Source organism: Clupea harengus, chromosome 12 (assembly GCF_900700415.2).
Source record: "Clupea harengus chromosome 12, Ch_v2.0.2, whole genome shotgun sequence".
Classification (NCBI taxonomy): domain Eukaryota; kingdom Metazoa; phylum Chordata; class Actinopteri; order Clupeiformes; family Clupeidae; genus Clupea; species Clupea harengus.
The window spans coordinates 15,901,215-15,914,031 of NC_045163.1; the positions used below are offsets into that span (position 1 = coordinate 15,901,215).

The 12,817-nt window shown below is 40.4% G+C and overlaps 1 protein-coding gene across 1 annotated transcript; it reads left to right on the forward strand.

The window, feature by feature from the left end:
* Nucleotides 1–892: 892 nt before the first annotated feature.
* Nucleotides 893–11,310, forward strand: LOC105894906 (myosin heavy chain, fast skeletal muscle-like). Its single transcript, XM_031578359.2, has 36 exons — nt 893–1,036; nt 1,123–1,279; nt 1,792–1,819; nt 1,924–2,020; nt 2,132–2,224; nt 2,314–2,377; nt 2,469–2,567; nt 2,657–2,760; nt 2,879–3,017; nt 3,317–3,435; nt 3,983–4,132; nt 4,231–4,401; nt 4,494–4,794; nt 4,897–4,967; nt 5,069–5,156; nt 5,243–5,360; nt 5,456–5,579; nt 5,695–5,831; nt 6,108–6,363; nt 6,492–6,734; nt 6,831–7,007; nt 7,088–7,233; nt 7,346–7,436; nt 7,525–7,914; nt 8,102–8,347; nt 8,441–8,637; nt 8,744–8,927; nt 9,063–9,228; nt 9,373–9,497; nt 9,612–9,920; nt 10,009–10,212; nt 10,307–10,432; nt 10,518–10,688; nt 10,782–10,886; nt 10,970–11,065; nt 11,170–11,310. The coding sequence occupies exons 1-36, from the start codon at nt 926–928 to the stop codon at nt 11,308–11,310; spliced, it is 5,544 nt and encodes a 1,847-aa protein (XP_031434219.1). The 5' UTR covers nt 893–925.
* The last annotated feature ends 1,507 nt before the right edge of the window (nt 11,311–12,817 follow it).

Consider the following 12,817-nt stretch of genomic DNA (forward strand, 5'->3'; position numbering starts at 1 on the left):
ACACAGTCTTTGGCTGGACAGTTATCACCTATTCTGGTTTTGTAGCTACTTTTATTCAAATGCAAAGGTTGTATCTCCTTTGACCAGGCTTCAGTGAGGTTCTATGAAGACTTCACTTCAAATATTAAATAAGAGACAATGCACTCAGCTTAAACATTTTTGACACCTTCTTTCAGATCTGCTTATGTCTTTTTTCCTTTTTTGATTTTTTGAAAAAGACTGCACTCCATACATCTTGATGAAAGACAAAGACAACATTTTAAATCCGCTAAATAATAATCCAACACACTTTTATTTATTTACTACACTCCCCCACGACCGTAGGGTGCATTTTGAATAGCAAGATACCCATGGTTTAATATGATTACCTGTTTCCCACATTAGATAAATGGTAAATATTTACTGTTGCTCATACTGCCTCATACACAGTCACTAAAAAAAAAAAAAAAACATCCAGTTGTTAGTTTGTTTACTTATTTCAGATATGCTATGTTGAAAGGATGAATTATGTTTCTTACAGTCTGTGGTTGTAATCTTTCTTATTGCAAAATGACATGTTCATGCCTCTTCTTCCAACAGTAAACCTCAACCATGGGGGACAGTGACATGGCCACTTATGGCCCGGCTGCCATTTACCTCCGTAAGCCTGAGAAGGAGAGGCTTGAGGCCCAAACCATGCCCTTTGATGCAAAGTCAGCTTGTTATGTAGTTGACAAGGAGGAGTTGTACCTGAAGGCTAAAATCAAGAGTAAAGATGGTGGCAAAGTCACCGTTGAACTGCTTGAATCCAAGGAGGTATGTTAGCAAGGCTCTTAGTTAAGAACATTATTGACTAGTTCCATTAAACAGAAAGGTTCTTGACTATATCTCTCTATATTGCCATTTGTTTTAGGAAAGAGTCGTTAAGGAGGAGGATGTCCACCCCATGAATCCTCCCAAGTATGACAAGATTGAGGACATGGCCATGATGACCCACCTCAATGAAGCCTCTGTCCTGTATAACCTCAAAGAGCGTTACGCAGCATGGATGATCTACGTAAGCTTTATGCTTTCTCACAGATGAAAAACTATGTTAAAAATAAAACAGCTGTAAAACCAATCCCCTTTATTTCCTCATTCTAGACCTACTCTGGACTTTTCTGTGCCACTGTGAACCCCTACAAGTGGCTCCCTGTGTATGACCAAGCAGTGGTGGAGGCCTACAGAGGCAAGAAGCGTATGGAGGCCCCACCCCACATTTTCTCTGTCTCTGACAATGCTTTTCAGTTCATGCTACAAGGTAAGCATTCAATTTAAAAGCCACTAAATAATAAGATTTAATTACATATTTGTTTCAAGTTTCAAGTATTTATTTGTCAGATGCACAGAAAAACAAAGTCAGACTGGGCACTGAAATTCTTAGGACAAGACACCGTACAACAAACTACCATAGCATAACATAAATAACATAACATAACATATATAGATTACACATATAATAAACATATAATAAATCTACAAAATAAATATACAATACAATCTGCTAAACATATAATACACATATAGTAACCTATACTAACCTAATATACCTATACTAACCTAAAGACAAATCAAATGTGCCTGGTTTCAGGTAGTGCAATATTACATAGTGCAAACAGTACAAAACTGTAACATGTAAAGTGTAAAGTGGCGAGACTGTATCACTGTCCATTTAAAAGCCTGATGGCCCTTGGAAAGAAACTGCTCTCCAATCTACGGGTGCGAGAACTAATTAAAAAAAGTTATTTATCTAAAATTGCATTTGTCCCACAGACAGGGAGAACCAGTCTGTTCTGATTACGTAAGTGTCAATGCATGACTTAAAACTTTGCATTATCTTCTATGTTACCTTGTGGCACACACAATTCTTATCTGAAAAATTTCAATATCTTATGTTTAATCTAGCGGAGAATCTGGTGCTGGCAAGACTGTGAACACCAAACGTGTCATCCAGTATTTTGCAACAATTGCAGTCGGTGCTGGTGACAAAAAAAAGGAGGCAGTGCCTGGAAAGATGCAGGTCAGACCCCTCACACATGTGCTAATTATCATAAAGCAACACAAACATTCTCTTCATAACAACATATTCCTTGAATGTTTCTTCCACTCGCAGGGCTCTCTTGAAGACCAGATTATTGCTGCCAACCCACTGTTGGAGGCTTATGGTAATGCCAAGACTGTGAGGAATGACAACTCTTCCCGTTTTGTAAGTTAACTTCTTATTTAAACTCTGGCCTCAGTTATGTGGTTATTAATAAGATACAATTACTTAGGATATCATTTTGTCTAAAACAGGGAAAATTCATCAGAATTCACTTTAACGCAACTGGAAAACTGGCTAAAGCTGATATTGAGACTTGTAAGTATAATTATCCTGTGTATATAACATTTTTACATTATTGCTGCCTTAATTTTTTCAAGTTAAAATATATTCTTCCCCACCTAAATAGACCTGCTGGAAAAGTCTAGAGTGACATTCCAGCTTCCTGATGAGAGAGGCTACCACATCTTCTTCCAGATGATGACCAACCACAAGCCTGAGATTATTGGTAGGGTTATTATTCTCAACCAATAATCAAAAAACATTACATGTAATTATGAATTTGGAACAACAAATTATTGTTTTCTCCATCTACAGAAATGGCCCTCATCTCAAACAACCCCTATGACTTTCCCATGTGCAGTCAGGGTCAGATCGCTGTGGCCAGCATTGATGACAAAGAAGAGTTGGACGCCACAGATGTGAGATATCCAAGAGTTTTTGTTCTGGACAATGAATACAATGAGAATGACATTCTTAAAAACACTAATGATTAAAAATAATGATGCGCTTAAACTTCATTTTTGCATGTAATTGCAGGATGCCATTGACATCCTGGGTTTCACTGGAGAGGAGAAAGTCACCATTTACAAACTGACTGGTGCTGTGCTCCATCATGGCAATTTGAAATTCAAGCAGAAGCAGCGTGAGGAGCAGGCTGAGCCTGATGGCACTGAGGGTAGGTTTAAAAACTCTACTGAACTTGGGTCAGTTCTAGTGATAACTACTAGGTAGTCTTATTTTTTGAAGTACTTTCATTAAAAGATAGATCAGCATGTATATCAACTTCAAGTTGTACTTTTCCTCTGATTATAGTATTAATATATTATATTTATTACCTACAACAGAAGCCTGTAAATATATCTACAATGTCATTTATTAGATATTTTTTAGTGGCCTCTCAATTTAGGTTAAGAATGACTTTCCTGGGTAAAATATTGATATAAATAACTCACTTAAACGCTTTGTTGTTTTAAGATGCTGACAAAATTGCTTACCTCCTGGGCCTGAACTCTGCTGATATGCTGAAGGCTCTGTGCTACCCAAGGGTGAAAGTCGGAACTGAGTATGTCACCAAGGGTCAGACCGTGCCACAGGTATTTCACATACTACAAGGTTGACTAAAGACCACAAGGATTTTTACATTGTTTGACAAGAATATTACTGCTGGTATTTCCTTTCTTAGGGTTCACACCTGTTATCATTGACAACATTTCAAAACTTTTCAAGGACCTTTAATGAAATCTCCATGAATCTTCACAAGCTAATAAATGAACAGAATGGTATACTTTACAGCACAGATTGGGCCTAAACTCTGAAAGAAAAGTAAATAACAACATTTTCCATTTCTTTTATATTAGACAGCCTATGTCAATTCAAGTAGAGACTGCATCAGGCACAACAAAACCATTATCCATGGAAGAGTACAATAACATAATTCATTTCATTAGACCTACATTCAACAAAATAATTATTTCTTTACTTTTCCAGAACTTTCAGTGACTTAACTGAATTCCATGACTTTCCTGGCCCTGGAAAATGGGATTTTAAAACTCCATGACTTTTTCAGGATTTTCATGACAGTGGAAACCCTGCCTTTTCTCATCATAGTAAATAAGTAGTAATTCTTAAATATTGTTTTAGGTCAACAACTCAGTGTCAGCCTTGTCCAAGTCCATCTATGAGAGGATGTTCTTGTGGATGGTCATTCGTATCAACCAGATGCTGGACACCAAGCAGTCAAGTCAGTTCTACATTGGTGTGCTGGACATTGCTGGATTTGAGATTTTTGATGTGAGGACAAAATTATAAGATTCTTCACTAACATTAATTGTTTCTAGTGACTTAAGAGTGCCACTCTCAAATAATGTTTGAATATGTATCCAACACAGTACAACAGCATGGAGCAGCTGTGTATCAACTTCACCAATGAAAAACTGCAACAGTTCTTCAACCACACCATGTTTGTCCTGGAGCAAGAGGAGTACAAGAAAGAGGGCATTGTTTGGGCATTCATTGACTTTGGCATGGACTTGGCTGCCTGCATTGAGCTGATTGAAAGGGTCAGTTTATATTAATCCAACTAGCACAGTGTTAGATTTGTATCGTTTCATGATGTCCACTTTTATAACTAAGTAATCTTATTTTTCAACAGCCCATGGGTATCTTTGCCATCCTTGAAGAGGAGTGCATTGTCCCCAAGGCCTCTGACACCACTTTCAAGGACAAGCTGTATGCCCAGCATCTTGGAAAGAACCAAGCCTTTGCGAAGCCCAAGCCTGCCAAAGGCAAAGCTGAAGCTCACTTCTCCCTGGTGCACTATGCCGGCACTGTGGACTACAATGTTACTGGATGGTTGGACAAGAACAAGGATCCACTGAACGACACTGTTGTGCAGCTGTACCAGAAGTCATCAGTTAAACTTTTGCCTGTCCTGTACCCAGCTGCTGTTGAGGGTAACATCTTGTTCAAGTCAAAAGGCTAATACACAAAGAGTAATTATACTAGATTATATGTATATAACTAAATTATCCGATTCATTATTTGTATGTCAACAGAGACTGGTGGTGCTAAGAAGGGTGGTAAGAAGAAGGGTGGCTCTATGCAGACTGTGTCCTCACAGTTCAGGGTATGTGTTTTAATATCAAGAAGAAAATGATCAATCAATCAATAATTGTCCCAGCACAATTAACTGTATGATTAAAAATGTATACATTCTTGCCTCAACAGGAGAACTTGGGCAAACTGATGACCAACCTGAGGTCCACCCATCCTCACTTTGTGCGTTGTCTGATTCCAAATGAAATTAAGAAACCAGGTAAAGGGCTTTTAGTAAATTAAGACATGTCCATTATTCAACACCTTGTATTTGCTTGAAAATTTTACATCTCTGTATTTTCACAGGTTATATGCAGAACTTCCTGGTCATCCACCAGCTCAGGTGTAATGGTGTACTGGAGGGTATCAGAATCTGTAGAAAGGGTTTCCCAAGCAGAATCATGTATGCTGACTTCAAGCAGAGGTAAACATACAACAATATACAACAATAACTTATAATACACACTTCATACATGTAATATATGGGGTAAATAATTATTTTCTTATTATTGACAACAGATACAAAGTACTGAATGCCAGTGTTATTCCTGAGGGTCAGTTCATTGATAACAAGAAGGCTGCTGAGAAGCTCTTGGGATCCATCGATGTTGATCACGATGAGTACAAGTTTGGACACACTAAGGTGGAGAATGTTTCTATTTTATATCTGTTATTATGGATAAATATTGAATTACATACAGTGTGTCCAGTCCTGCTTTCAATCACACACCTCATAATTTTTTGTTCTTTTCTTTTAGGTGTTCTTCAAAGCTGGTCTGCTTGGTACCCTTGAGGAGATGCGAGATGAGAAACTGGTTTCCCTGGTCACAATGACTCAGGCTTTGTGCCGTGCATACCTGATGAGGAGGGAGTTTGTCGCGATGATGGAAAGGAGGTAATGTGTGATGTGTTTGGTGGAATCACGCTCAACAAAATGATTTGCCACGAAACATAGCATTGCCGGTTTATTAATTGTAACACAATAGGTTGTGTTGAATTAATTGCCAATCTCTTATAAATTAAAGTACAAACGTAGAAAACAGAGATCATTTCCATCAACACAGATGTATATAAAAGACTGGACTAATCACTGTCAGTGTTTGACAGAATCCCTCTGATCTATTCAGTAAGCTTCAACACGGTTTAATCAGCAAACCAACCTCTTTTGCAGAGATGCAATCTTCACTATCCAGATAAATGTCCGCTCATTCATTAATGTGAAGCACTGGCCATGGATGAAGGTGTACTACAAGATCAAGCCTCTGCTTCAGAGTGCTGAAACTGAGAAGGAGCTGGTTAGCCTGAAGGAGGAACATGCAAAACTCAAAGACTTGTTTGCAAAGGTTGATGCCAAGAAGAAGGATCTTGAGGAGAAGATGGTGTCTATTGTGCAAGAGAGGAATGACCTGCATCTGCAAATGTCATCTGTAAGTGTATAACTGTACAACGGGTAACAATTCTTTACATCATTGCAATATTCAAATCACTAACCTGTCTGAGAATTATGTTTTCAATACAAATCAGATTTCATCCTTTCATCTTGTATTTACTGTAGAGCAATGAGACTCTCAATGATGCTGAGGAGAGGTGTGAGGGTCTGATCAAGAGTAAGATCCAGCTTGAGGCTAAACTCAAGGAGACAACCGAGAGACTGGAAGATGAAGAAGAAATCAATGCTGAGCTGACTGCCAAGAAGAGGAAACTGGAGGATGAGTGCTCTGAGCTCAAGAAGGACATTGATGATCTGGAGCTGACCTTGGCCAAAGTGGAGAAGGAGAAACATGCCACTGAGAACAAGGTTTATATTCTTTAAAAAAAAAAAAGAATAATGTTTTATTTTCAAGAAGTCTTCGTGAGGTTTACTGGATATTGATATAAAACATTCTATGTGTAGGTCAAGAACCTGACAGAGGAGATGGCCTCTCAGGATGAGTCCATTGCTAAGCTGACAAAAGAGAAGAAAGCCCTCCAAGAGGCCCATCAGCAGACTCTTGATGATCTCCAGGCAGAGGAAGACAAAGTCAACACTCTGACCAAGGCCAAGACTAAGCTTGAACAGCAAGTGGATGATGTGAGTTAAGGGCCTGTCTGTGTAAAGAAATGCACATATATCATTGTGCTACTTAATTACTTTATGCTTTGTATCTGCAGCTTGAGGGTTCCCTGGAGCAAGAAAAGAAGCTCCGCATGGACCTTGAGAGAGCTAAGAGAAAGCTTGAGGGTGACCTGAAACTGTCCCAGGAGAATGTCATGGATCTTGAGAATGACAAGCAGCAGTCTGATGAGAAGCTGAAGAAGTAATGTAGAATTCTATTAGCAACTAATGATTCATGCAAACATGTACTCCTTTATTAGTCCTTTTTTGGTATAAGCAGTCATTAACAACAATTTTGATTTACAATTAAACAGGAAGGACTTTGAAACAAGCCAGCTCCTTAGCAAGATTGAGGATGAACAATCATTGGGTGCTCAGCTCCAGAAAAAGATCAAGGAGCTTCAGGTTTGTTTCACATCTTCAGTACCGAATAGTGTTTATTATCATCTGCCTGTTCTTTTTTAGTATCACTTATCTTTTTAACAACCAATAGGCCCGCATTGAAGAATTGGAAGAAGAGATTGAGGCTGAGCGTGCAGCTCGTGCTAAGGTTGAGAAGCAGAGAGCTGATCTCTCCAGGGAACTTGAGGAGATCAGTGAGAGGCTTGAGGAGGCTGGTGGTGCCACTGCTGCTCAAATTGAGATGAACAAGAAGCGTGAGGCTGAGTTCCAGAAGCTGCGTCGTGACCTTGAAGAGTCCACTCTGCAGCATGAAGCCACTGCTGCAGCTCTCCGTAAGAAGCAGGCTGATAGCGTGGCCGAGCTGGGAGAGCAGATCGACAACCTCCAGCGTGTCAAGCAGAAGCTTGAGAAGGAGAAGAGTGAATACAAGATGGAGATTGATGATCTTTCCAGCAACATGGAGGGAGTCGCTAAAGCTAAGGTTTGTGACATGTAAATCTTAATGCTCTAGCTGACTCTAACTACAAACAAAATCATACTGCAAACAATGATACAAAACATACATATTCTTGTACGTTTTGTATTAAATGTTGTCAAGTAAAATTGTAATAATTGCCATAAACATTTCTGACTTTTGTGTTGCTTATTTATTTTACTTTCACAAACAGGGAAATCTTGAGAAGATGTGCCGTACCCTTGAGGACCAACTCAGTGAAATCAAGTCCAAGAGTGATGAGGGTGCGCGCCAGGTCAACGACCTCAGTGCTCAGAGAGCAAGACTTCAGACTGAAAATGGTGAACTCGGCCGCCAGGTTGAGGAGAAAGATGCTCTTGTGTCTCAGCTGAGTAGAAGCAAACAGGCTTTCACTCAGCAAATTGAGGAGCTGAAGAGGCTAAATGAGGAGGAAGTCAAGGTACTGATACCTGTGAACGACATGAAGAAATTGGAGTACATAACCCACATTCTGTGAAGCCCTAAATTAACACCATTCATTGTTCACAAACAGGCCAAGAATGCCCTGGCCCACGCTGTTCAGTCTGCACGCCACGACTGCGACCTTCTGAGGGAGCAGTTTGAGGAGGAGCAGGAGGCAAAGGCTGAGCTGCAGCGTGGCATGTCCAAGGCCAACAGCGAGGTTGCTCAGTGGAGGACCAAGTATGAAACTGATGCCATCCAGCGCACTGAAGAGCTTGAGGAGTCCAAGTATGTACCAAACAGGCAAAGAAACACATAGAATGTGGATGTGGGTTGTTATGTTGTCTACTAAAACCTGTCGACGTCCTCTAACTTAAATTGATTTTATTATCAGGAAAAAGCTTGCCCAGCGTCTACAGGAGGCTGAGGAACAAATTGAGGCTATCAACTCCAAGTGTGCTTCTCTGGATAAAACCAAGCAGAGACTCCAGGGTGAGGTTGAGGACCTCATGGTGGATGTGGAGAGAGCCAATGGTCTGGCTGCCAACCTTGACAAGAAGCAGAGAAACTTTGACAAGGTTATACCTCTATCTGGAATTTGTGTGATATTGTAGGACAAACTAGCACTCATATTACATAATATGGACATATGTTTTTTTGGTAGCAGTGTCTCATATGGGAAATTAACCCAAGACACTAACTGTTTTTCAAAGGTCTTGGCAGAATGGAAGCAGAAATATGAGGAGGGTCAGGCAGAGCTGGAGGGTGCCCAGAAAGAGGCTCGCTCTCTCAGCACTGAGCTGTTCAAGATGAAGAACTCCTATGAAGAGGCTCTTGACCAACTGGAGACTCTTAAGAGGGAGAACAAGAATCTCCAACGTAAGTCAAGATGGCCTTAAAATACTTCCAAATCAAAGCTTGTTAAGAGAAGCTAAAAACTAAATGTTTTATCCTGGAATACAAATCAATAGTACATTGGTAGATGCTGAATTCGTGTTAAGGGTTTTAAATGTCTTGTTGCAGAGGAGATCTCTGACCTGACGGAGCAGCTTGGTGAGACTGGAAAGAGCATTCATGAGCTGGAGAAGGCCAAGAAGACTGTTGAGACTGAGAAGGCTGAGATCCAGACTGCCCTGGAAGAGGCTGAGGTACAAATACAAAATCTAACAGGATGGAGTGGAGAGATTCAATAGGACATCTTAATAAATTAAGCAATTGGTCATATCTTAACATTTTATGTTTTACACACTATTTAAAAATAGGGAACTCTTGAGCATGAGGAGTCCAAGATTCTCCGTGTCCAGCTTGAGCTGAACCAGGTCAAGGGTGAGGTTGACAGGAAGCTTGCAGAGAAGGATGAGGAGATGGAGCAGATTAAGAGGAATAGCCAGAGGGTGACTGACTCCATGCAGAGCACCCTGGACTCTGAGGTCAGGAGCAGGAATGATGCCCTGAGAATCAAGAAGAAGATGGAGGGAGACCTTAATGAGATGGAGATTCAGCTGAGCCACGCCAACCGCCAGGCTGCTGAGTCCCAGAAAAGTCTGAGGACCGTCCAGGGTCAGCTCAAGGTCAGTAGTATAAATATTCAGTGTTTTGATATTACAGTGCTCATACCAATGAAGTATAGCAAACACCACACATTTCTCTGTCAACCAGGATGCTCAACTGCATCTTGATGATGCTGTCAGAGGACAGGAAGACATGAAGGAGCAGGCTGCCATGGTGGAGCGCAGGAACGGCCTGATGGTGGCTGAGATTGAGGAGCTGAGAGCTGCCCTGGAGCAGACAGAGAGAGGCCGCAAAGTGGCTGAGCAGGAGCTGGTTGATGCCAGTGAGCGTGTTGGCCTCCTCCACTCCCAGGTAGAGAATAAAAAAAGGTTGTTTAAACCGATACATAAAACAAACAGTTCCAGCATTCAAAATATAACTGATTTTGTTTTTTTTTCCGCACTAGAACACCAGTCTGCTGAACACCAAGAAGAAGCTTGAGACTGATTTCCTTCAGGTCCAAGGTGAGGTTGATGACATTGTCCAGGAGGCAAGAAATGCTGAGGACAAGGCCAAGAAAGCCATCACTGATGTAAGTTTTTTTTTCTGAAACAGAGCATTATATTTAAAAGTACTTTTACTTCTATTATTTAAAAATACCCTATTCCATCATATAGGCTGCCATGATGGCAGAGGAGCTGAAGAAGGAGCAGGACACCAGTTCTCATCTGGAGAGGATGAAGAAGAACCTGGAAGTCACTGTCAAGGATCTGCAGCACCGCCTGGATGAGGCTGAAAATCTGGCCATGAAGGGCGGCAAGAAACAGCTCCAGAAACTGGAGTCCAGGGTAGGTAACAAAATATGACTCTGAATGAATATGTTTAACTCATCATAACAAAACAGGGGTCAGTATCTGAAAGGAAATATGTTTCATGTTAAGGTTCGTGAACTGGAAGGTGAGGTTGAGGGTGAACAGAGACGTGGTGTTGATGCTGTCAAGGGAGTCCGCAAATACGAGAGGAGGGTGAAGGAGCTCACATACCAGGTAAGAAAGCTCTCCTCTTTCTCTAGAGCTGCATGCAAAATCTAAGAGGGGAGGACATTTCTTGACAAACTTTTTCTCTTCAGACTGAGGAGGACAAGAAGAATGTCACCAGACTGCAGGATCTGGTTGACAAGCTGCAGCTGAAGGTCAAGGCCTACAAGAGGCAGGCTGAGGAAGCTGTGAGTATTTTTCTGCCTTTGCTATACAGGAAAATATTTGCTACTTTACATTGACTCTTGTTTCGTTTTTCTGTTTTAATTGCACTCAATTTCATATACAACAGGAGGAACAGGCCAATACTCACCTGTCCAAGTGCAGGAAGGTTCAGCATGAGCTGGAGGAGGCTGAGGAGCGTGCTGACATTGCTGAGACCCAGGTCAACAAGCTCAGGGCCAAGGGCCGTGATGGCGGAAAGGTAAGATAATGTTTTATGAACAAATATTATTATTTCACAAATAAACTTTGAAAATGTAGTGTTATTGATTTTGTATTTGTCATCTAGTTAATTAATTGTATTTGTTCTTTTTTAAAGGGCAAAGAGGCTGCAGAGTAAACTCTCCGAATCCATGTCACTTTTATCTGGATTCAAAATCCTGGTTAATGTGACTAATCTGTAAAAATGCATACTACCTAATAAATATTTTTTCATCTGAATATTGTGGTTTGTCTTTTTTAATGACTCATTCATAAACCTTAGTCAGGAGGCTGACTATTCAAAGATTTTATAACTGGACTGTATCTTTTTTTATAACTGGACTAGCTTTTTTCACATTCACAATCATTCAACAGGCTGTTCAAGTCATCTCCTTGGTACTTTTATGAGACTACTTTAGCTGCAGCAGACAATGCACACAACTCTTCACTGGTAAACAGTCTCTACATCAGAGAAGGTCCGCTATGTCCAAACTTGAGATCATATTTGGCATACTGAACTGGACAGGCTTCATTCCAAGCACAGGGATCACATAGTAAGTGGGCTGTGAACAAATTTCATTACAAATGTGCAGTTGTGATTATTTACCATCTCCTATGTTTTTGTTTGGCTCTGCCATCTCATTGGGTTCTCTCCAAACCACATGGCTAACCTGGAGTTTATCAAGAGGTTCAATAACCAACAAATTGTATGGAACTATTATGCAGTTCTGTCTTCAAAAGAAAATAAGCCTTAACTTAGAAAATCATGATGATTGATGATTGTCTCATTCCACACGGCGAACTTGAATTTGATAATAGGGTGAAAATGTCTTCAAGCGGTTCAATAACCAACAAATCACATTGAATTATTATGCAGTTAAGTGGCGATGCCTTAACATAGAAAATCAGAAGTTGTGTATGCGAGGCTACTTTGTGCTCCTAGACAATGGGATTTGGAGAAACAGCGAATAATCTGGAGGAGATGAAGAATTGTGCAGTTTAATCGTGTTGTTTGAAAAGATTTGTATTCTGTTTGTGGAATGTCAGAATGACACAGCCCTCTATAATCTGTAAAATGGATTGCCAAAATCCAAATCTTACCTGATTTGAGGTTGTATCATCAAGACAGGGAGGCAATAGTAGAAAAGGAGCAATTTTCTTATTAAGTACTTTTTGATAAACCTCTAGTCACCTCTGTTGTAATACGATTCCTGTCAGTGTACCTCACTCTGTGATTTAATTGTCAGCAGGAATCAAAATGTTTGACTACATTTAGGTTTTGTCTTCTGAGGTTGGTTGAAAAAGTCATAACAGGGGGTTACTAGAAGAGTGATTAGGATAAGCAGCTCTGTAACAAATGTAAATGTTTGGATGATGACACAGTGAGGCAGGGGCGTAACTATAGACAGTGCAGTCAGTGCAGTCGCACTGGGGCCTGTGGGGCCCCCAAACAATGCGTTTTGTGGACATGATTTAAACCGATTGTCGCCTCTTAAACACGCGTGTATTCAAAGATG

Coding starts and splice junctions, on each gene's coding strand:
- LOC105894906 (XM_031578359.2), top strand. CDS start 926: ATGAATCCTCCCAAGTATGACAAGATTGAGGACATGGCCATGATGACC. Junction 10,887..10,969: donor TGAAGGAGCTCACATACCAG/GTAAGAAAGCTC, acceptor TTTTCTCTTCAG/ACTGAGGAGGACAAGAAGAA. Junction 11,066..11,169: donor AGAGGCAGGCTGAGGAAGCT/GTGAGTATTTTT, acceptor CATATACAACAG/GAGGAACAGGCCAATACTCA.